The 20,185-nt window shown below is 65.4% G+C and overlaps 4 protein-coding genes across 7 annotated transcripts; 1 reads left to right on the top strand and 3 right to left on the bottom strand.

The window, feature by feature from the left end:
- Positions 1 to 235: 235 nt before the first annotated feature.
- MOGS (mannosyl-oligosaccharide glucosidase) lies at positions 236 to 3,553 on the bottom strand. The gene is made up of 4 exons (XM_068149344.1): positions 3,170 to 3,553; positions 2,864 to 3,084; positions 2,591 to 2,784; positions 236 to 2,069 (listed from the first exon to the last, which is right to left on the bottom strand). The coding sequence occupies exons 1-4, from the start codon at positions 3,513 to 3,515 to the stop codon at positions 341 to 343; spliced, it is 2,490 nt and encodes an 829-aa protein (XP_068005445.1). The 5' UTR covers positions 3,516 to 3,553; the 3' UTR covers positions 236 to 340.
- A 166-nt stretch (positions 3,554 to 3,719) lies between these two features.
- LOC137446587 (programmed cell death protein 4-like) lies at positions 3,720 to 8,010 on the bottom strand. The gene is made up of 11 exons (XM_068149345.1): positions 7,838 to 8,010; positions 7,070 to 7,346; positions 6,550 to 6,647; positions 6,313 to 6,426; positions 5,709 to 5,930; positions 5,105 to 5,202; positions 4,914 to 5,028; positions 4,514 to 4,621; positions 4,333 to 4,443; positions 4,113 to 4,252; positions 3,720 to 4,037 (listed from the first exon to the last, which is right to left on the bottom strand). Exons 1-11 carry the CDS (start codon positions 8,003 to 8,005, stop codon positions 3,986 to 3,988), a joined length of 1,503 nt encoding a protein of 500 aa, XP_068005446.1. The 5' UTR covers positions 8,006 to 8,010; the 3' UTR covers positions 3,720 to 3,985.
- Positions 8,011 to 8,174: 164 nt separating this feature from the next.
- Positions 8,175 to 13,240, bottom strand: CCDC142 (coiled-coil domain containing 142). The gene is made up of 11 exons (XM_068149338.1): positions 13,160 to 13,240; positions 12,803 to 12,899; positions 11,066 to 12,457; positions 10,865 to 10,951; positions 10,244 to 10,402; positions 9,961 to 10,118; positions 9,633 to 9,806; positions 9,400 to 9,514; positions 9,127 to 9,304; positions 8,836 to 9,047; positions 8,175 to 8,464 (listed from the first exon to the last, which is right to left on the bottom strand). Exons 1-11 carry the CDS (start codon positions 13,205 to 13,207, stop codon positions 8,214 to 8,216), a joined length of 2,871 nt encoding a protein of 956 aa, XP_068005439.1. The 5' UTR covers positions 13,208 to 13,240; the 3' UTR covers positions 8,175 to 8,213.
- A 79-nt stretch (positions 13,241 to 13,319) lies between these two features.
- On the top strand, positions 13,320 to 19,149 carry TTC31 (tetratricopeptide repeat domain 31). Of its 4 annotated transcripts, none has more exons than XM_068149342.1 (16): positions 13,320 to 13,401; positions 13,940 to 14,143; positions 14,230 to 14,543; positions 14,917 to 15,000; positions 15,131 to 15,199; positions 15,324 to 15,470; positions 15,580 to 15,711; positions 15,791 to 15,848; positions 15,964 to 16,054; positions 16,766 to 16,907; positions 17,175 to 17,276; positions 17,364 to 17,448; positions 17,536 to 17,689; positions 17,811 to 17,885; positions 18,349 to 18,451; positions 18,624 to 19,149. In XM_068149342.1, the coding sequence occupies exons 2-16, from the start codon at positions 14,104 to 14,106 to the stop codon at positions 18,735 to 18,737; spliced, it is 1,710 nt and encodes a 569-aa protein (XP_068005443.1). In that variant the 5' UTR covers positions 13,320 to 13,401; positions 13,940 to 14,103; the 3' UTR covers positions 18,738 to 19,149. The 4 variants fall into 4 exon arrangements, with proteins under 4 accessions (XP_068005443.1, XP_068005441.1, XP_068005440.1 ...); XM_068149340.1 differs by lacking the exon at positions 13,320 to 13,401 and adding an exon at positions 13,484 to 13,701 and having other exon boundaries at positions 17,367 to 17,448; XM_068149339.1 differs by lacking the exon at positions 13,320 to 13,401 and adding an exon at positions 13,484 to 13,701.
- The last annotated feature ends 1,036 nt before the right edge of the window (positions 19,150 to 20,185 follow it).

Genomic DNA, 20,185 nt, shown 5'->3' with positions numbered 1-20,185 from the left:
CTGGGACACTCCACCCCATGGCATGGGAGACCTTGCACCAGGCTTATAGGGCAGTATTGGGGCCTAGCTGGGTCGCTCTCCCAAGCATTGGCAATGCTGCAGCTGAGCTGGGAGCCTCCAGGCCCCCTCAGCACCACTGGGTGGCACCAGGACCACCACAGCCTTGCAAGGACCAAACTCTCCTACTGCACAGAACCACCAACCCCCGCAGACAGACAGCAGCAAGCCCTGATGGTATCAAGAGGTTTATTGGGGGAGGCGTTGGGCTCAGTGCCTCCACCTGCACCTGAGTCAGAGGAGCCAGGCCAGCAGCACGTGCCAGCCCGCAGTCCCACAGCCTTTAGTAGTCCTCAGCCATGGCCAGCACGACCAGCGCGGTCCAGCCCGCAAAGGGCCGGCAGCCCTGGCCCTGCCCGGTGCTGTCGTTGTAGTTCTCCCAGAGGAAGCCGCTCTCGGTGAACTGCCGGTAAACATTGGTGATCAGGTTGTGCCGCAGCTCCTGGTAGAGCTCTTCTGCCCGTGCCTGCTGTGGGCCCTCGGCCTTGGCGTAGCCGTGGAGTGCCCGCAGCGCCAGGTAGTTGATGTTGACCCAGACGGCGCCGCGCCAGTAGGGAGGATCGTGCTGGCTGTTGCGGCGCATGTAGAAGCTGCTGTCGGCAGCCAGCGACCGCAGGCCGAAGGGAGTCCAGAGCCGCCGCTCGCTCCTCATGGCCACCAGCACCGCTGGCAGCCGTGGCGAGTCTGGCCGCAGCACCCCCAGCAGCACAGGGAACAGGCTGACGTAACCTAATGCCCCCACAAAGCGCGGCCGCGGCGCTTCCAGCACCTCCCGGACCAGCCGCGGTTCTGGCGGTGGATGGCCTGGCGCTGCCGGCGCCGGCTGGTGCCACCTCAGCCCCACCGCGGTGCTGTGGTTGCCGTAATCGGCAAAGGCACCCAGCTCCGGCGCCCAGTGGTGCTGGTCAAGGAGGGCGTTGTCGGTGAGTGCCCGCTCCATGGCACGGTAGGCGTCCGCCGGCTCGCCCAGCCGCTCGGCCACGGTGGCCAGCACGCGGGACGCCAGCGCCATCCAGCAGCGCAGGTCCAGGTGCCGCTCCTCAGGCGAGGGGTGGGAGGCACGGGGGTAGTCGTCCAGCCCCGATGCCAAGGTTTTGGCATTGAGGAAGAGCTCGGGGCGGGCGTCGCGGCCGCGCCAGCGGAAGGTGAACGGCAGCGGTCCGGCCTGTGTCCGGTTGTACCAGTCGTACCAGGTGCGGAGGCGGGGGAAGATGCGGTGCAGGTAGGGCTGGGGGGCCTCAGGGAGCAGCTGCTCTAGTGCCAGCAGCAGCGTGGGGGGGTTGGCTGTCTCGCTGAGCTGTGGCACGAACTCGGGGGGCACCTTGGACAGCGCTTCCTCCCCCAGAATCTGCTCCCGCGGGATCCAGCCCTCCACGTTCATCAGGTCAAGCCAGTGGGCCAAGATCTCCCGGCTGAAGGCTGGATCCCAGCGTGCCAGCAGCAGCTGGTGGAAGCCCTCATCCCACAGGAAGCCCCTTGGGAAGAAGGAGCGGGAGGGGACCGCAGTGAGCAGCGAGGCCTCGGCCCCAGGCAGCGGCCGCTCGCCTGGCCGTGGCGACTGGATCAGCGAGCGCCCGTGGAAGTAGCCCACCCCACCCAGCAGGTCGCTGAGGGCAGCCTGGGCGAAGCGGCGCTGCGCAGGGGGAAAGCCTTTTTGAGCCAGGCCGAAGGTCTCCTCAAAACGCTGCTGGAAGGCCGCGGCGTGTCGCGACAGCGCCGAGGACAGGGCTGCCCCCGCCAGCCGCTGCCGCCCTGCCGCCGCGCTGCCCGACTCGAACGTCACCTCCAGCACCGCCGCTGGCTCCAGCGTCACTTGGTGCAGCAGCAGGTGCCCCCGCGGGGCTGGCGGGGGACGCTGCTCCCACCCTGGCAGCCCCTTGAAGGTGTCAACGGCGAAGAAGCGGCGCCGCGGCCCTCCCTGCCCCGAGAAGACGAAGCGGTTGCTGAGGCTGCTCCGAACCACATCCGTCAGGAGGTGCAGCCCCGGGCTGGGCACATCCAGGTAGTTGTAGCTGCAAGGGAGGGGACACAGAAAAAATTTATCAGGGAATAGTGGGGACAGAGAGAATGGGATGGGAATGTTGTGGGTGAATCAGGACGGGGGGAACAGAGGGACTGGGGAGGGGGATGAGAAGGGAGTACTGAGGAGGAAGAGTGGACACAGTGAACAGGGAGGAGAATGACAGGAGGGAGATGGTGTGGGGAATACAGGGAACAGAGCAGAGAACAACAGGGGACAAGGGAATGTAGGAAATGGGGAGGGGAACATTGGAATGGGAGGACATGGGGGACGGAGAGGGACAAGGGTAGGTGACATCGGGACAAAGAATGGGATGTTGAGGCTGGTGTTGGGACAAGGACATAGATGAGTGACAGGGGAGGGGCATGTCATGGGGGCATGAGGAGACAGGCAGAGATGGAACAGGACACTGGTGGGGTGTGAGAGGATGTGGGCAAGAAGGGAGATGACAGGGGACACTGGGGATATCAGGGGATGGGTGGCACAGGGGCAGGGGATGCCATGGCAAAGCACCTGGCATGTTTGGGGTCCCCTTCTGCATCAGCTGTGGGTGGGAGGAAGGTGAGGGTGAAGTCTCCCAGCTCCTCTGTCGTCCCTGTCACAGCAGCCAGCCGGGTCCTGTTCTCCAGGTGCGGCCGCAGCGTCCCCTGCCCGTCTGTTGCGACGTAGAAGAAGAGAGAGAGGAGTGGGGCCGGGCCCCCCGTGCCCTGCCAGGGGGAAGAGGAGGGTGAGGAAAGGGCGATGCGAGCTCTCGGCACTGTCACACCCCACACCCCCAGCGGTCACCTCCATGCGTGCAGAGACACGCCAGCTCCAGTCTCCTCCGTGGTCCCCTCCCGGCCGTTTAACGAATTCGGTTTTTAACACCAAGCCTCCGTCGCGGATTTCCTGCACCCCGAAATTCTCCCCGTCGTGCATTAACCAGCCATATCGCGACAGGCCGTCGCTTTGCTCACAGGTATGACGTAAGCTGCCGCCTCCCTCACGTTGCTGAAGCCACATGAAGCCTGGGGGGAGCGGGGTGGGGGGGTTCAGCCTCCGTTTGCCGGGCGGGTGCGGCGGCAGGCCGAGCCCCCGCTCCCGCCCTCTCACCGGTAACGAGAGCCCGCGGGCTGCGTGTCTTCATCCCGAAATAAACATGGGGCCGGTAAGTGCCCCAGAAGCGTTGAGGCGAGGCGAGAGGCCCGGTAGAACCGGGAGCGAGCGCGGGAGGAGCGGGGTGGGGGGTAACGAGGCGGGAGGTCTCGCTCCACCGCTTCCATTCAGCCACCGCTGCGAGGCCGAAGGCCACCGTTAATGCTACGGCCGCCACTGCCAGCGCTGTGCGGGCCCGGCCCGCTCCTCGCTGCTGTTCTCGCTGTTCTCGTCGTGTTCCGCGCTCCCGGGGTCGTTCCCGTGCTCCGTTCCCGCCGCCGCGTCGGCGCCGCTCCGCCGCCATGTTCCTGGTCGCGCTGCTTACGTCACAGGCCGCGACGGCGGCGAGGGGCGCCCCGCGCTGACCATTACGCCCCTTAGCGGACGGGAGGCGCAAGTGCAGCGTCTGTCCTCCGCGGCACTCCCCGCCCTCAACCCAAAGCCGGTTCCGAGGTGGGACAAGAACCCCCCTGTGTCACCTCAGCACACACAGACCACGCTCAGCACGTCCTGGGAAGCCGCTTTATTGTGTCCCGTGGCCGGACCCACACCCGAGTGGGGGTCCTGGGGCTGCCTCAAGGCTTGGTGGGGGTCCTGGGGTAGGGGAGTGGTGGCTGCCAACACCAGGGCTAGCGTCCTGGGATGGGTGAGGGTCCTGCGGCAGCCCCATTGACGCGCGGGGGTGGTCCTTGGCACAAGGCAGGGACTGGAGAGGAGGCAGGGGGCTGCTTCTGTCCCCCCAACAACAGCTGGCCAACAGCCCCAGCCTCCTACTCACTGCTTGACCTCTCCCCCATCGCCTTCACTTACGAAGCGCTTCCGTCCCCTGTGCAGAGGGAATACAATGATGAGGATGACAAAGAGGGGAGACCCTTCGGGTGCCCCCCACACTCCCTGGTACCTGGCGGGGCAGGCGTCCCGCAGTGCCCGGGTGATGACCCCCCGGTCGAAGCAAAGCTCCACCAGCTGCTCCAGCAGCCCCTGGGCCAGCGGCGCATCCAGGCTGATGTCCCCCAGCTCCTCATACACCCGCTGGAAGCCCTTTGTGGGGGGCAGAGAGCAGGGTAAGCCTTCGGGTGGGCTACTGACCCCCCACACCTCCCACAGCACCCTACCCTCACCCGGTTCATCTGGTCCAGCGTCACCAGCCCTGTCTCCCACAGCACCTTCAGCAGGGTCACCATCATGGCCACAGATTCCTCACCAGAGCCTTCCAGAACCATCACCACAGCCTGTGGGGCAGCAAGAGGCAGTAGAGGTGTGGGGACTCCCCCAGAACACCCCTAGTGCCCCCCATCTTACCTCATACACCAGCTCATGGTGGAAATGGGGCACCTCCAGCTCCCTCAGGCAGTGCTCGGCCTCCGACACCTCTCCAGAGAGCAGGTATTCCCGCAGGAGCAGGTTCATCTGGCAGGGGACACAGTGGGGGACATGGGGGTGGCACAGGGGCACAGCATGGGGACAACAAGGGGCTGTAGTGGTGGGTGCTGATGTGGGGAGGGCACAGGCATGTGTCTAGGGGGACACCACAGGCAAGGTCCCATCCTGAAGGACAGGGTTGGGGAATGTCCATGGGGCAGACCTCTGAGATCACACCCGGTGGTGGGGGCATGCAGGGACAACGGATGGAGTGGGAGATTATGTCCAGGGGGGTCCAGGGTGCAAGACACAACCCGAGTGGGGGCAGCTGGGTGCTGACCTCTTTGACAAGGTGCTTGACAGGGCGCTGGCCGCCCCCCACGCCCCACACGTTGTCCAGCCGGTTGACGTCGCGCTTGATGCGGAGCAGCACGGCGGCACGGTCCAGGGCAGCCCTGTGGGACGGGGTAGGTGAGGGTAGGAGGGGGCAGGGTGGGGGAGGGGGAGGCAGGGGTCCAAAGGGGACCTCACCTGGCGTGTTCACAGTCCACACGCCCTTTGTACCGCTCCAGGAAGTCCAAGGGCAGCGCGTGGTCAGCCACTGCCCGGGCAATGAACTGGCCCAGCATCTGCAGGCAGGGCATCAGTGCCTGTACCGAGCTGCCAGGCAGACCTTGGCACAGCCACGCCCCATCCTGGCATGGCCATAGCCCCCCTGAGCAACCCCCAACACAGCCATTGTCCCTCCATGGCCCAACAACATCCTGCATCTCTGGCGTGGCTGTGTCTCCAACCCAGCCCTGCTGTGTCCCCTCAGGGCACCCTCAGCATAGCCACTTTTCCCCCCAGAGCATCCCCTGTCATGGCATAGCCCCCACAGCATGCTGGCATGTCCTACAGCATCCCCTGGCATGGCTGTGGCCCCCCAGCACACCTCTGCCCCACTTAGCATTGCTGTGTTCCCTCCCTACAGCATCCTTGGCACAGCCACAGACTCCCTGGCACAGCCATAACCCTTCTGTCCCCTCCTCAGAGCATCCCTGGCATGACTGTCCCCCCCTGGCACAGCTGTGTGTCCCCTAGAACATTCTGCAGCACAGCCATGACCCTGCCCAGCCCAGTCCTGGTCCCCCACCTGTGGTGCCTCAGGAGTGTCGAGGATGAGGTCGGGCAGGTCCCTCAGCATGGCGTCAAAGGCCCAGGCCACGTCCTCGGGGGTGACCACAGGCCCCACCAGCTCGGCCAGCAGGCGGGAGGTCAGCTCACGGTGGCTGGCCTTGCCCTCCAGGGCCAGGGCCACTGCCAGCGCAGCCACCGCTGGCCGTCGGGCACCCAGGTTCAGCCCCCGCAGCAGCTCCTGCGCCCACAACGTTACCCACATGGCACCGGCACCCACCCCAGGGGCACCCCCAGATCTGCTGCTGGGTGGGGATACAACATCCACAGGGACAATCCCAGACACCCCACAGACCCACCATGGGCACTCAACATCCCCCAGCCACCCCCAGATTCATCTTGGGGTCCTTGACCTCCCCAGGGACGTGCCCCACCCCCAAGGGATCCTCCTTGTCCCCCTCACACCAGCTTGACCTCTGCGATGGTGCCCATCACCACTGGAGCCCCATCCCCTTCCCCAGGGACTCTTCTCCATCCATATCCTTGAGGACCTTTGTCACCCAGAGACCCCTGTCCCCTCCCCAGGGTCCCACCCCGCCCTGCAGGACCCCTCCCCATCGCACCATGACCTCGCTGGTGTCCCCGTGCTCGAAGTACTCCAGCACCATGGGCTGTACGTTCTTCTCCAGCTCTTCCTCCTCCAGCTCGGGCACCACAGTGGCATAGACTGTGTCTCCCTGTGTGAGGACGTGATGCCACCCTGTCACCCACAGCCCTGCCACAGCTGGCCAGACCCCCAAGGGGCTGCCTGTGGTGGGAAGGGGACAGTGTGGGGCTGGACTGGGGGCTCGAGGCCATACCTGAGCCACCTCGTCGTAGTTGGGGTCTCGGGCATCAGGTTCCTGGTAGCCATAGACCACGCCAGGGGCACCCCACACGCCCTTGCCCCCAGCACCACCTGTGCCAGGCATAGATGGGGTGAAGGGGGGCACTGAGGGACCCAGCTGGGACCACCCAGGGCAGGGTACTGAGGCTGGGGCACTGGGAGGGAGCCCCGCCACAGAAGGGGAGTGATGGAACTTTGGTGGGGTCCCAGCCCCATGGGGATTGATGGAATGGGGCCAGCCCCAGACATGGGAGGGGGAACTCAGGATGGGTCCCAACCCCACAGCAGGAACAGGAGAGGTCCCAGCCCCATAGAGAGTGACAGAGCCATGCAGGGTTCCATCCCCACAGGGATTCAGGAGGGGTCAAACAAGGTCCCAATCCCGTGGCAGAGCCAGGAGAGGTCCCAGCCCCGAAGAGGCCTCATGAGAGGTGTGCGGGAGCTCTGCGGGGTCCCAGCCCCACACACTAGCCCACAGCATGGCCACCCCTCACCTTTCTTGGGCAGCCCACGGCCCTTGCCCGTGCGGGACCTGCGGTCGTGTGCTCTGCCCTTGGGGCTGCCGGGGGGCTCCGTCCCGGGCTCGGGCCCCTCCGACAGCGACTCCCGAGCCGAGTCCCGGGACGATGCTCGCCGCAGCCGCCGCTTAGCCTTGGCCTTCAGCCGCGCCTCATGCAGCAGCTTCTCCTGCGGGGTCCAAGGACGGAGACCCCCGGCCCCCAGCAGTGCCTCGTCCCCATCCTCATCCTCTGCGGCCACTGGGCACGGGCCCTGGGCACCGCGGGCATCATCATCACACACCGGGGCACCAGGACGTCACCCAGGACTCCATGGGACCCCTGCCATGCACCTCCAGCCCGCCCTACGCCTCCCAGCCTGCCATGGGACACCCAAGAGACCCCCCCATGTAGCTCCAGCTTCTCCTGGGATCACCACAGACCCCTGTACTCTTCTGGTACCCCGGAGGGCCCCCCACCATGCACCCCCAGCCTCTTCTAGGACCCTCATGGACTCTATACTACCCTAGGAACCCTCTCAAGTGACCCCCAGCCTCCCCAGGGACCCCCACAGTATGCTGGGGCTCTCAAGAGGTCCCCACTATGGGGGTGCCCATACTTCTCAAGACCCCATGGACCCCCCCGCAAGCCCCTCCCAGCCCCATTCAGGACGCAAGCCCCACCGACCCTCCCCTAGTCCCCGCCGGTCCCGGAGCAGAGAGGTCTCCGTCCCCTTCCGGTGCCGCTCCGGGCGCCGTTACTTGCCGTAGCGAACGGCCCGCGATTGGCAGCGCTCAGCTCGGCAACGGGGATGGCCATAACGGGCGGCACCGGGAGCCGCACGGGGACAACCGGGACCAGGACCGGGAAGGGGCGTCCGGGCTCGACTCCACCCCGCCCCGAGACGGAAGTGACCGAGTTCGGCAGCATCATGGGAACCGTAGTCACACCACGGGTGCCAGTCGCCACCGACCCCCGAGACCCCACCACAGCCCGAGCTACCCGGCTTCGGCAGCGGCTCAAGGGGAGCCCGGGCGAGGAGGGTTGGGAGGGCAGCAGCGACCGGGGACCAGCCCACCGGGCACCGGAAGAGACAGAGGGATGGGGGCGGATGCGGGCACCCCGCTTTTATTGCACAGAGTCAGGTCTCGGGGTTGTTGCCCACGCAGGGCAACCCGGGCACACGCCAGCGCCGCGCCCGGTTGAGCCGCAGCGACAGCCACTGCTGCTGGCTGCCGGACAGATAGGACTCGGGAACGCCGCTGCGCAGCCGCACACCGGCGTCCGACGGGGGCGGCCCCACCTGGGGGGGCACTGGTGCTGCTTCCAGGGTGTCGAGGCCGTGGAGGGCATCGGTGCCTGGCTCCTGCGGGTGGGCACCCTCATCTGAGCCTGGTCGAGCAGAGGGTTTGGAGTTGGGAGGGAGGCAGGAGTCAGAGGAGGCTATCCCTGGCCCTATCCGTGTTCCCAGTGCTCCATCCCAGCCCCATCCTCATCACATTGCCTCTTCCTATTCCCATCCCATTCCTGATCCTATTCATATTCCCACCCCCGTCACTGTCCCCATCCCCACCGTCCCACTTCCCATCCCTGTCCCGGTCATCCCCCCCTCCCCAGCGTCCCACCCCTGAACCCATTGTCTCACCCTTGCCCCCACCTCCATCATTCCTGTTGCCACCTCTGTCCCCATCATCCCCACCCCCATGCTCTCCCCTCATCCCATCCCCGCCCTGCCCAGCACCCCCCTTCCCGCCCTGTCTCACAGCAGCGGCGCAGGTTGTGCCAGGGCCGCGGTGCCCCGCCGGCGGCGCCCCCGGGCTGCTGCAGGAGGCAGAGGATGGCACCATCCATCTGCTGGAAGACACGGAGGGCGAGCAGGGCCTGCCGGGTCTCAGGGGCCAGCCCGTAGCGCTCCGAGGCCACCAGCTCCCGCACCAGCTCGAAGTCCTGCCGCAGCTGCAGGGCTCCCTGCAGGCTGCAGACACTGCTGGTTGGCATCGCGGCCACACTGCCACCGCCCCGGTGCCAGCCTGACCCCACCCTGGGCACCGTACCTGAACTTGATCCTCTGGGCTAGGATATGGTCCATCCAGGCTTCCAGGAAGGCTGTGGTGACCCGTGCCAGGGCGGGTGCCTGGGCATCACGGGGCAGGAGCTGGGCACCCTGCAGCACCTGGCCCAGCACCGCCTGTGCTGCCGCTGCTGCGTAGGCGCTGGGTGAGCTGGGCAGGTCTGTAGGGACAAGGGGACACAGGGGGATGCCCACTCAGCCCTGGCCGTGGCACCGCTCGCAGCACTGCCCGTGCCACCGTGGCACTCAAACGCACCGGGGCGCAGGCCAACCCGCCAGTGCTTGCCCAATGGCATCGTCTGATCGAAGATCTCAGCTGACATCCGCTTGCAGTCCGTGGAGAACATCTTCAGCACATCCCCTGAGAAGAGCTAGGGACACAGCGGGGAAAACCAGGGTGGCACCAACAGCACCCAGGATCTCCCAAACGTGGCACCACATGGCACCAGCCAGCTCCTGGCGCTGCCACCAACCACGCTTGGGCTGTACCTGGATGCTGGTGGCCACGGAGTGAAGCTGCTGGCAGAGCTGGAGCTCCCAGGGGGACGGTGAGGTGAGGGGGGGGTCCAGGGTGTTGGGGGACAGCCCTGGATGGGTGTCCCCAGGCACTGGGAAGGTCTCTCTCACCAGCAGCACCAGCTTGTCAGTCTCTGTCTTCAGCAGCTGGAGGCAAGAGGGGAGCGGAAGCCAGTCCCACACAGAGCCTCATGGCCAGCCCCAAGGCCAAGCCCACGGCCAGCCTCACAGCCCAGCCCTGGCCTGGTGGGAGCTGATCTCAAAGGCTGCTCCCCCGCCCCACGCGCTGCCTCCCACATACCTGCAGGTCCCCCTGGGTGACGATGAGGAACTGGGGCAGCGCCCAGGCTGACAAATACCTGCAGGCTCTGCTCATCAGCCACCAGCAGCTGGCCTGGGCTGTGGCCACGCACCGAGACAGGACCTGCAGCCGCGGGCAGGACTGGCCCGAGGGGTGGCCTGCAGAGTAAGGGGGGGGTCAGACCAGAGGAGACCCCCAGGGCCTAATCCCACCCCATCCCATCCCTCTGCTCGCAGGGCAGCCCCTCAAGACCCCCACCCCATCTCTCCGTCCCTCTGCTCACCAGGCAGTATCTGTAGGCAGTGCAAGGCCAGGGTCAGCCCTGGGTAGAGCCGCTGCAGGCACCATCCTGTCCGGCTCCGCACCGGCCCCGCCGCCGGTACCGGCCCCGGTTCCCCAGAGCAGGGATCTGACAGCGCCGAGCCCAGGGCATGGCAGAAGTCTGGGGGAGGACAAGGTCAGTGGCGTTGGTCAGTGGCATGGGGGCAGCAACACCACACTACCTGCCCACATCCTGCACCTCATAGCCCACACACCCCTCCACACCCTGCAGCCCCCACCTCATACCCTCCATCCTTCACACCCTGTGCCCTGCATCATGTACCCCACAGTCCACACCCAGCACCCCATATTCTACATCCCCTGTACCCCACCCCACATCCTGCATCACGCTATCCCAATGCTGCACCCCATATCCCACACCATGTACCCCACAACTGAGACCTCACACCCCACTACCCCATACCCTGCACCCCACCTCCTGCATACCATATCTCACACCTCCACCTTATACCCCAGACCCCAAATTTTGCACCCCACATCCTGCAACCCCGTTACCCTACCCCCTGTACCTTGTACCCACAAGCCCCTACTCCTTGTGCCCCCCAGCCCTACCTCCCCTTACCACTATCCCAGCTCTGGAGAACACCCTGGCAGAGCAGCCTCAGGCAGAGCCACCCCAGCTCCTCTTCACACTCCTGGGGCACGCCAGCTGCGGAGGCAAAGAGTCAGGGGTTGGTGGCAGCACCCCACAGCAGTGGTGCCACCAGAGACATCCCAGGGAGCCACCCCTCACTCCCACCAGCCCACTGCAGCCCCCACGTACCCCTGGCAAGCGCCTGGCTCATCTCCCTTGCCGTGGCCACGCTGCTGCCCGTGGGGCAGTGAGGCAGCCCCAGCCAGTGCCCCAGGGCAGTGCCGGTGGCCCCCCAGAGGAGCCGTCGGTAGCGGGTGTGCAGGGCCTCGGCAGCGGGCGCCCAGGACGCGTCCAGCCAGCGCACCGACTTCCAGCCGGCAGAGCTGGGCCTGCTGCCTGCGTCCATGCCCACCGGCTCCGGCAGCCTGGGGCTGGGTGTCAGCGGCTTCTCTTGGTTGGGCCCATGGAGGACATGGTACCAGAGGGTGTTGGTGGAGGCCACCAGCACCCCCAGGACGTGGCCCATCAGCTCCTCATCCTCCCTGCACAACTCCTGCAGCTCCCTGGTGAAGCCCAGTCTGGAAGTCTCCATGCCCGCCACAGCACCACGCTCCGCAGGCCAAGGCACCACCAGGTCCTCCCAGCAGGTGTGTTCTGCCACGTCCCGTGGCTGCAGGAGGGGTTGGAGCCGTTTAGCCGCCAGCTGTCCCCGCTCAGCGGCCAGGATCTCCAGCACCTTTGCCGCGGGGAAGGTGCAGGAGGGGTCACCAGCGGCACCACAGCTGCCAGCGGTGCCCATCTCCAGGGCCAGGTCACCCATGACGCGGTTGTAGATCTCAATGCCCTGGAAGAGGTCAGACAGCAGCGCCGGGGAAGGGAGTGCCACCACGGTGCCGGCTCGTGCCAGCGCCCGCAGCTGTGCCTCGATGTGCCGCTCGGCCAGCCCTGCCGCGGCCAGCGCTGGCAGCACCAGTGCCCGCCGCATGTGCGCCACTGACTCGTGGCGGCGCAGCAGCAGCGGCCGCAGCCACGGGTCCCCTGCAATCCGCTGCCGCAGCCCGCTCCAGTGCCCAGCGTGAGTCCGCAGCTCCTGGCACAGCTCCCGCAGCGACTGCTTGGCTCCCGGTTCCCCTGCCAGCGGCTCCGGTAGCGCCATGAGCCGGCGGAGAAAGTCAGAGGTGGCCTTCAGGCGCCGGCTGTAGTCACGGGCGAGGCGGAGAAGGTGGCGGTGCTGCAGGAGGGCATGAAGGGCAGCGCCACGCTCAGCTACACGCGGGTGCACCGGGTGGTAGGTGAAGGCAGTGGCTCCGACGTCGCCTGGCTGGTGCCGCACGTGGCCGTGGAAGGTCTCGGTGCGGGGGTCCTCCCAGATGCAGAGGCAGCGGCGCAGCCCCGGGAAGCTGTGCTCCAGCGGGGCCACAAAGGCTGGCGCTTCTTCCTCATCCTCGTCCTCGCTGCCATCGTTACTGCGCTGCCGGGCCCGTGGGGGCAACAGGCGACGCAGGCTGGGGGTGACACAGCTCCGCAGCATGGCCTCAGCCCTCTGCAGGGAGCGGGCCAGGCCCCCCAGGGAGCTGCCGCCTGTAGAGACAGAGACCCTCAGTGGGGGCAAGGCAGGCGGGGACCTCCTGCCCGTGCCTATCCTGGCTCTGCTCCGGTGGCCAGAGAAGACAAGGGGATAGCCTCAGTGCTCTGGTCACACCGGCATTGCCAGTGCTGGTGTCGGAACCTACTGACAGTCCCCAGACCCTAACACCTAGGGAGTCCCAGATCTCCCAGGGAGCCCCCAGACCCCTCCAGCACAGGACTCATGCTATGGGCTGCTCTTGCTCGGGTACCAGTAACACTCGCTTTTATGTCACACTTTAGTTATCCATTAATTACGCAGCTTCACTGCCCACTCCCCAGGCCCTGCTCACTCCTCACCTGTCTCAGGCGAATCCCCGCGGGCAGCTCCATCCCCCGGGGGCTGGAGGAGAAGGAGAAGGAGCCCGCTGAGCCCGGCGCCGTCGCCATCATCCACCTACGAGGGGACCGGCAAGGGGGTCAGTACAGCCCGCCCCGGGTGGGCTAGCGGAGAGGGGCGTGACCGTGATGACGTGCCGCGCCCCCTAGACCACGCCCCTCTGCCAAACCACGCCCCCCTCGGCGGTTGTCACGGAGACGCTGAGCGCGGCCTTGGGCCCGGTGCCGGCGCTCAGCTGAGGAATCGCCGCTCCCGGCCGGGCGCCGGCACCGGACCCAAGGCTTAAGCGGTTTCTCCTTGTCCGTTCAAGGCCTCACCTTCATGCAGGTCTCCCCGCCGCGACGCTCAGGGCCGCCGTCCTCCATGCTGGGCCATCCCCGGGGGCGACGGGAGGAAATAGGCTTAGGCCGCGCCCCGCCTTAATCCGGAGGGACGGGCAGGGCTTGACCTGCCAAGAGGTCAGAGCCTCGGTGCCCGGTGTCCTGAGCAGCGGCAGGCACCCGTGCTTTGAGCGCAGGAGGGCAATGCGAGAGGGGTCACGGAGCCCCGGCGCTGCTCGGTACGGGCCTCACGGGCCGCCGTCCTGCCCGCACCCAACATGGTGGGCAGGCAGGCCTCAGCCGACTCCCTGCCCCACTTCCGGTCCAGGCCGTGCCCCACTTCCTGTCCACGCCGAGACCTACTTCCGGTTCTTCTGTGCCCCGCTTCCTCCGCGTCCGGGTTGGGCGGCCCAGGGTGATGCGGAGAGTGGACGGGACACAGGAGTCGGCCGGATCGAGCCTCAACTCCTTTAGGCTCAGGGTCGCCCCCGCCGCCTGCCCCTGGGGCTGCGTGCTTGGGCCTGAGGGTTGGAGCGACGGTACGGGGCGGGAGGCAATCGGGGGGGTCCCGCAGCCACGGGAGCCGCGCTGTGAGGTGGGCTGGGGCTGCTCGCCAGTCTGGATCTCGGTGGAGCGCGGGGCTTAGCGGGGCTGGAGGGGCGGTGGGGCGGGGAGGGGCCTGTGCCCGGTCCCGCCCAGATCCCTCCCCGATCCCGCCCTGGTGCTGTGGTTTCGGTTTCGTTTCTGCCTGTTCACGGCTGGCTCCGCTTCTCGCAGCGCCTTTCTGCCCCCTGCACCGCCCACCGGGCGCCGCCGAGGCGCACAGCCTGTGGCAGGTACGTGGGGACCTGGGGAGCGGCGGCGGTTGCTCCGGTCTGGTCCCTCCCCTTCAGCTGCGGGTGACGCCGCCGGTCGTCTCCAGCGCGGTGAACCGAAGCGCTATGGGAGAAGCGTCCGGGACCTGTGATGTCTTGCACCATGGTGAGTCGGGGGGAGACCCCAGGGAGGCTACCGGGGTTCTCCGTGATTGAGAGTTGCTCCTGACGTGTCCGGTTCTCACTACCTAGACCTGGACTTCTGGGACGAACAAAGCTTTTGCGAGGAGTACAGCGAGGAGGAGGAGGACGGCGAGGACGAGGATGAGTATGAAGATGAAGTGGATGAAAACGGGCGCTGGGTGGGCTTCAACGAGCCCTGGGTGTTCGAGGACGACTTGCCTCCATTCCCGTACCGATACCTGGCGAATCCTTTCGAGTACCAACGCTTTGTGAATCTTTTTGGGAACCACGATCCTCCCGAGTCTATCTCCCTCCCCTCCAGCCTGTTGGAGGCTAAGATGGGCCGGCTGCCTGCCCCCCGGGGGCACCAGCTGACAGCCGAGGTGAGAGGTACCCCCTGACCATGCCCTGCCTACTCCTTGACCACACTTTGCCCACCCCCTTCCAACCCTCTGCCTGCACCCAGCCCATGCCCTGGGGGCACTAACTGATAGACTAGATAAAAGGCATCACCAGCCCATCGCTTGTCTGTGCCCTGGGCTGATGGCCAAGATGAGAGGTACCCCCTGCTTACTCCTTGCTCAGCCCCTGTCTACTCCCTCCACATCAGAGTTCAGCCTCTGGTCCCTTTTATTGTCCCCAGTTCCTGGCAGCACTAAACCCAGGAGAGTTGGCACTGCTGCCACTGGTGTGTCTGGGGCTCTTCCAGCCATGGCACGGTGCCAGTGCCCAGCACTCATGGTGTTGCTCCCCCAGGAAGCAGAAAGGAACGCACAGGAGCTGGTGGCAGAGGAGGAGCGCGTCAAGAAGAAGGCAGAGAAGAAGAGGCTGAAGAAGAAAGTGAGTTCACCCCACAGAGAGGGGGTTCAGCCCATGTTCAAGGCTTGCTTCCACCCCATGAGACCTGGGGCCAGGTGAGGGGTCATAACCTCTGCTGGTGCCCACTCACAATCCCCTTTCTGCTTTCCAGAAGCAGAAGGACCGGAAGAAACGGGAGAAACTGGCACAGGAGCAGAAGAGTGCACTGCAGGCCCAGCCGGTGGGTGGCTGCTCCCCAGCCCCAGGCACACCTTCTGTGGGGCCCTAAAATGGGAGGCTGCAGGGAGGGGGTGGGCAGAGCCCCCTGCCCCAGCTGTCACCTCACTCCTGCTCTCTCCTTCCAGAGCACCCCGGATGCAGATGTTGAACACCCTCAAACCAGCAGTGCTGAGAAAGAGAGAGAGCGTCCAGACCCCAACCCCTCTGCAGGCCCCAGGGACTCCTTGGGCAAGGAGGAAGGAGGCCAGAAAACTAGGGTAGAGGAGCTGGAGGTGAGAGCTCCTGATATGGGCACCAGCCTCAGGCAGGTTCTGCCCTACGAGGAACCCAGGGTTCTGCCCACCTCACCCCTCCTGCATGCCCTCCATCCTGCTCCCCTAGGATGAGCTGGACCTGAGCTGCTCCTTCGTCTCCAAAGCCCGGGAGAAAGCAGGCGTCAGGCTGCCAGGGCCCACCAAAGAGAAGCCAGACAGAACAGACAGCACCAAGCCAGGCAGGAAAGTGCCAGGGAAGGTGAGTTGGAGCCCATGAGGTCCCGGGGAGGGAGCTTCCTGCCCCATGAGCACCCAGTCCCTCACTGCCTGCCCCACAGGTGCCTAAGCCTGAGCCCCTGGACACAAGCGTGGTGGAGCAGAGCCTGGTTCTCGCAGGTCAGTGCCAGAAGGGTTTGTGCCGGGGCTCTTCATGGGGTGACCTGGGTTTAGGCTGTCTCCAAGGCCTGTCCCTCGCAGCTGGGTGATGGCACAGTCAGTGTCTCCTCCGCAGGCCGTGGCAATGAGGCGGCTCAGCAGGGCCGGTACGCCGAGGCGGTGAAGGCCTTCACCGAGGCCGTGAGGCTGAACCCCCAGGAGCACCGGTGAGTGGGGCTGGGGACAGGGTGGCTGGAAGGCATCCACTGGGAAAGATCCTGGGGGTGGTGGTTGGCAGTGGATGAAGATGAGTCAGGGTATGCCCAAATGGCCCGAGAAGGCCAACAGCATGCTGGCCTGGATCAGCAAGAGTGTGGTCAGCAGGACCAGCACAGCAGTGATCCACCTGTAGTCAGCACTGGTGAGGCCACACCTTGAATATTTGGTTCAGTTTTGGGCCTCTTACTCCAGGAAGGACATTGAGATGCTGTAACATGCCCTAAGGAAAGTTGGTTAAGGCTCTAGAGCAGTCCTGTGGGGTGCAGCTGAGATCATTGGGGTTGGAGAATAAGGAATCTGAGGGGACACCTCCTGGCTCTCTACAATTCCCTGAGAGGAAACTTGAGCCAGGTGGGGCTTCCTCTCTTCTCCCTAGGAACAAGTGATAGGACAAGAGGCAATGGCCTCAAGCTGCACCAGGGCAGGCTTAGGTTGGACATGAGGAACAATTTCTTCCCTGAAAACTGTTGTCAAGGGCTGGCCCAGGCTGCCCAGGATTGGAGTCCCCACCCCTGGAGGGGTTTCAAAGCTGTGTAGATGTGGTGCTGGGGGCCATGGTTTAGTGGTGACCTGGCAGTGCTGGGTTAATGATTAGACTTGATCTTAAAAGTGTTTTGCTACCCAAACATTCCCATGATCCCCTGCCCCACGTCCCCCAGGCTCTTTGGGAACCGCTCATACTGCTACGAGAAGCTGCAGCGCTACAAGGAAGCCCTCAGGGACGCACAGGAGTCGCTGCGCCTCCAGCCTGGCTGGCCCAAGGGCTTCTTCCGCCAGGGCAAGGCGCTGCGGGGGCTGCAGGTAGTGGCCTGGAGCCATGAGATGCCAGCGGGGCTAGGTGCCAGGGCTGTGGGGTGCCAGGGCTGGGTGAGAACCAAAGGGTGCCAGTGGAGCCGGCTGGGGGGTGCCAAAGTGGCTGTCTGAGGGCTGGTTTGGGAAGCTGCGGCACAGCGTGCCAGAGCTGGTCACGGGGTGCCAGAGCTGGTCACAGGGTGCCAGCAGGGAAGGGCAGGGTGCTGTGCTTCCAGCTGGGCAGTGGGTGCTCAGCCCCCCCTTGCCCTGTGCCAGCTCTACGCTGAGGCCGCCCGCACCTTCGAGAAGCTGCTGCACCAGGATGGGGCCAATGCCGAAGTGGCCTCTCAGCTCAAGGCCTGCCGTGCCCTGCTCCTGGTGGGTGTCCCTGCTGTCCCCTTCAGCGTCCCCACTCTCTCCTTCAGTGTCCCTACCCCGTGGGCCTGACCTCCTCACCCTCCACAGCAGGGCAGCCACCAGAGCAGCCCAGGAGGGATTCCCATGTCCCCATCACCACTGGAGGCCGCAGAGCCACCACTGTCTCCCTCTGGTAAGTGATGTTGTGCTGGTTGCAGGGGTACACCTGGGCTAGAACTGCCCCAGGGTGGGTGCTGAGCCCCTCCTGGGCCCTTGGCAGGGGAAGGGGCAAGTAGGAGTTGCCAGAACACGAGAGGCTTTGTCACCGTCGTGAGCTCCAGGAACCAGGCAAAGTGCCAGGGCCAGGCTGCAGCCAGGAACTCCAGCAGCAGCAGCAGCAACTTCCCAGCGCTGCCTCGTGGCCATCCTGCCAGGTACAGCCAGGGCTGGGGGGGGCTGGGGCTGTGGCTGGTGTTCACTGGGGATGGCAGACAGGAGTGGGTGGTGCCAGGGGGCAGTCATCAGGCTGGCAGTGACGCTGGTGTGGTCTGGCAGGGATTGTTACCCACTCTGGGTGGGTAATATCACCCACAGGATCAGTGAGAAGGCACTGCAGCGTGCCTTTGGCCGGTGAGTACAGCCACAACCTGCCTCCCTGCATTTCCTCCAGCCCCACTCACGCCCTGTGCCTAGCTCCACTTACACCCTGTGCTTGCCCACCAAGCCCTGGATCCCTGCAGCCCCCTGCACTTGTCTTGCCCCACATCACCATCGCAGTGCCAAGACCTTTGTGCCCATCCTGCCCCACGTCACCATCCTAGTGACAAGAACCTGCACCCTGCCAGCCCTGTGTTCATCCTGTCCCATGTCACCACGCTGGTGCCAAGACCCTGATGCCCTGCCAGCCCTGTGCCCATCCTACTCCATGTTGCCATCCCTCTGCCTGTTTGGCCTGATGTCACCATCCTAGTGCCAAGCCCCCAGCACCTACCAGCCCTGTTCCCATTGCCCATCACTCCCAGATTTCAAGCCCAAGAAGGGGGCAGTGTGTGTGGGGGGTTTGCTGTCGTGGTCACTAACAGTCCCCCCCCAGTTTTGGGGAGATTCGTTTCATCCGGATGCTGCCGGAGCGCCGCTGTGCCTTCGTCAACTACACGCAGAAGAAGGCAGCAGAAGAGGCATATGCTGCCATGAAGGTGGGCATGGGGTGGGAGGGCACTGTGCCAGGGGGTCCCAGAGCCCCTCAGGGTGGCAGCAGGCGGGGCAGGCACTGTAGGGGCAGTGCCTGTCCTGGGCTTGACCCCCTCCTGCACCCACCCCTGTCCCTGTGTGGGTGGTGATAGCAGCTCTCGTCTTGTCCCCTGCCAGGAGGCTGAACTGGAGGGCAGCAGGCTGGTGCTGCAGCTCAAGCATCCGTCCCATGCCACCCCCCCTCCTTGGCAGCACCCAGCGGTGGGTGCCTCCCCAGGGAGGCCACAGTAGCCAAAGAGGGGGTTCTCCTCCGCTCACAGCAGCAGAGCTGCACCCCTCCCACAGCGGGGGGCTGCCTTCGCCCTGCCTGTGCCTTTTCCCTCTGCAGGCAGCGGGACCTTCCCCCTCTCTGTGGGTCAGGCTTCCCCCAGAGCCTTTGGGGTGGCACCCAGCAGGGTCTCGACCCCCTGGGAGGGATGGGATGAGGCTGTACTGCCACACTAACACCTCCCCTACCCGGGAGACGTAGGGGTTCTGCCCACTGTGGGACTGGAGGCCCCTGTGGGTGCCCACCCTGCAGTTCCCAGTGGAAAGGGCAGGGCTGGGGAAGTTATTCCCCAGTCCTTTGGGGGTTTGTACAGGTGTGGGGTTTTGTAATAAAGATGAGAATGAGCACGGATCTCTGCCTGTCCCATCCTCTCCTGCTCACCCTCTGTCACTTTCCCACATGGGGACAGCCTGGCACGTCTCCTGCAGTGTCCCCAAGCAGCGGGGAGGGACAGGAGCGGGGGGGGCCTCTAGGTCCCCAGCTCCCCCATAATGTCATTTGCCGGTGGCAAGGAGATGACAGGCAGGTGACAGGCAGCCCATCAACTGGAATTGGATTAATATGCAAATGGCTGAAGGGGGGTGGGGGGGCTCGGGAGGCAGTGGGTAATTAATCACTCGTTAAAAGAAATTAATACCAACAGCGGCGGGTGTCGGGAGCCAGCCGCTGGGTTAATCAGCTGGAAAATTGGGAGCGGGAGAGGTGGGGGGCGAGGGGGTGGGGGGCCCTGGGCCCAACGGAGACACCCCTTGAGCCACTGCCCTGGGGCCATGGGGACGGGGAGAGGCCCCCCTGGCGGCGAGAGGCATCTCGGTGTCCCTCAGTGTCACCTGGAGGAGACAAGAGGGCTTGGGGCGGGGCCTCTGGGGGGGTTGTCTGCCCCGGGTGGGGGTGTGGGGTGCTGGGGTTGGGGTTGCTGTCTGGGCTCGAGTGGGGTGAGGGAAGGCAGGCTACAGAGTGACATGGCTTGGAGTGACAGGAGCTGAAGGGTGACATGGGAGGCTGGGGACTGCTGAGCCCGGAGGGGTCCCAGGCACTGGGTACCCCCTACCCCCCTCTTACCATGTTCCTGCCTGGGGGGGTCTCTGCACCGGGTGACAGGGGGTTTGTAACCCACTCTTCTCTGCCTCTTCTCATCCCCCCTGATCGCTCCCCCCGCGGGCAGTAAAGCTGGGGTGGGGCACCCCGAGGGGGTTGGGGAGGGGGGGCTCTCTACCTGTCAAATTCAACGCCACCACATCCCCACCCGGGGCTGCTCAAAGGCACTTTCAGGCGAAGTATCATTTCTCCCCTCCCCCCTTCCCCCCCTCCCACCCCCCCAAGGCGGGCGGCTGCGGCTCGGGGGGAGGGGCAGGACAATGCAATTAAACCGGAGACAAAACCCGGGGGGGGATCTGGGGAGGGAGCTGCT

The sequence above is a fragment of the Melanerpes formicivorus genome, unplaced genomic scaffold (assembly GCF_026170545.1).
Source record: "Melanerpes formicivorus ecotype bairdi unplaced genomic scaffold, bMelFor1.0.p_v2 SCAF_18, whole genome shotgun sequence".
Lineage (NCBI taxonomy): Eukaryota > Metazoa > Chordata > Aves > Piciformes > Picidae > Melanerpes > Melanerpes formicivorus.
The sequence above is the reverse complement of the archived record's forward strand: the minus strand, read 5'-3'. Positions and strand labels throughout refer to the sequence as shown.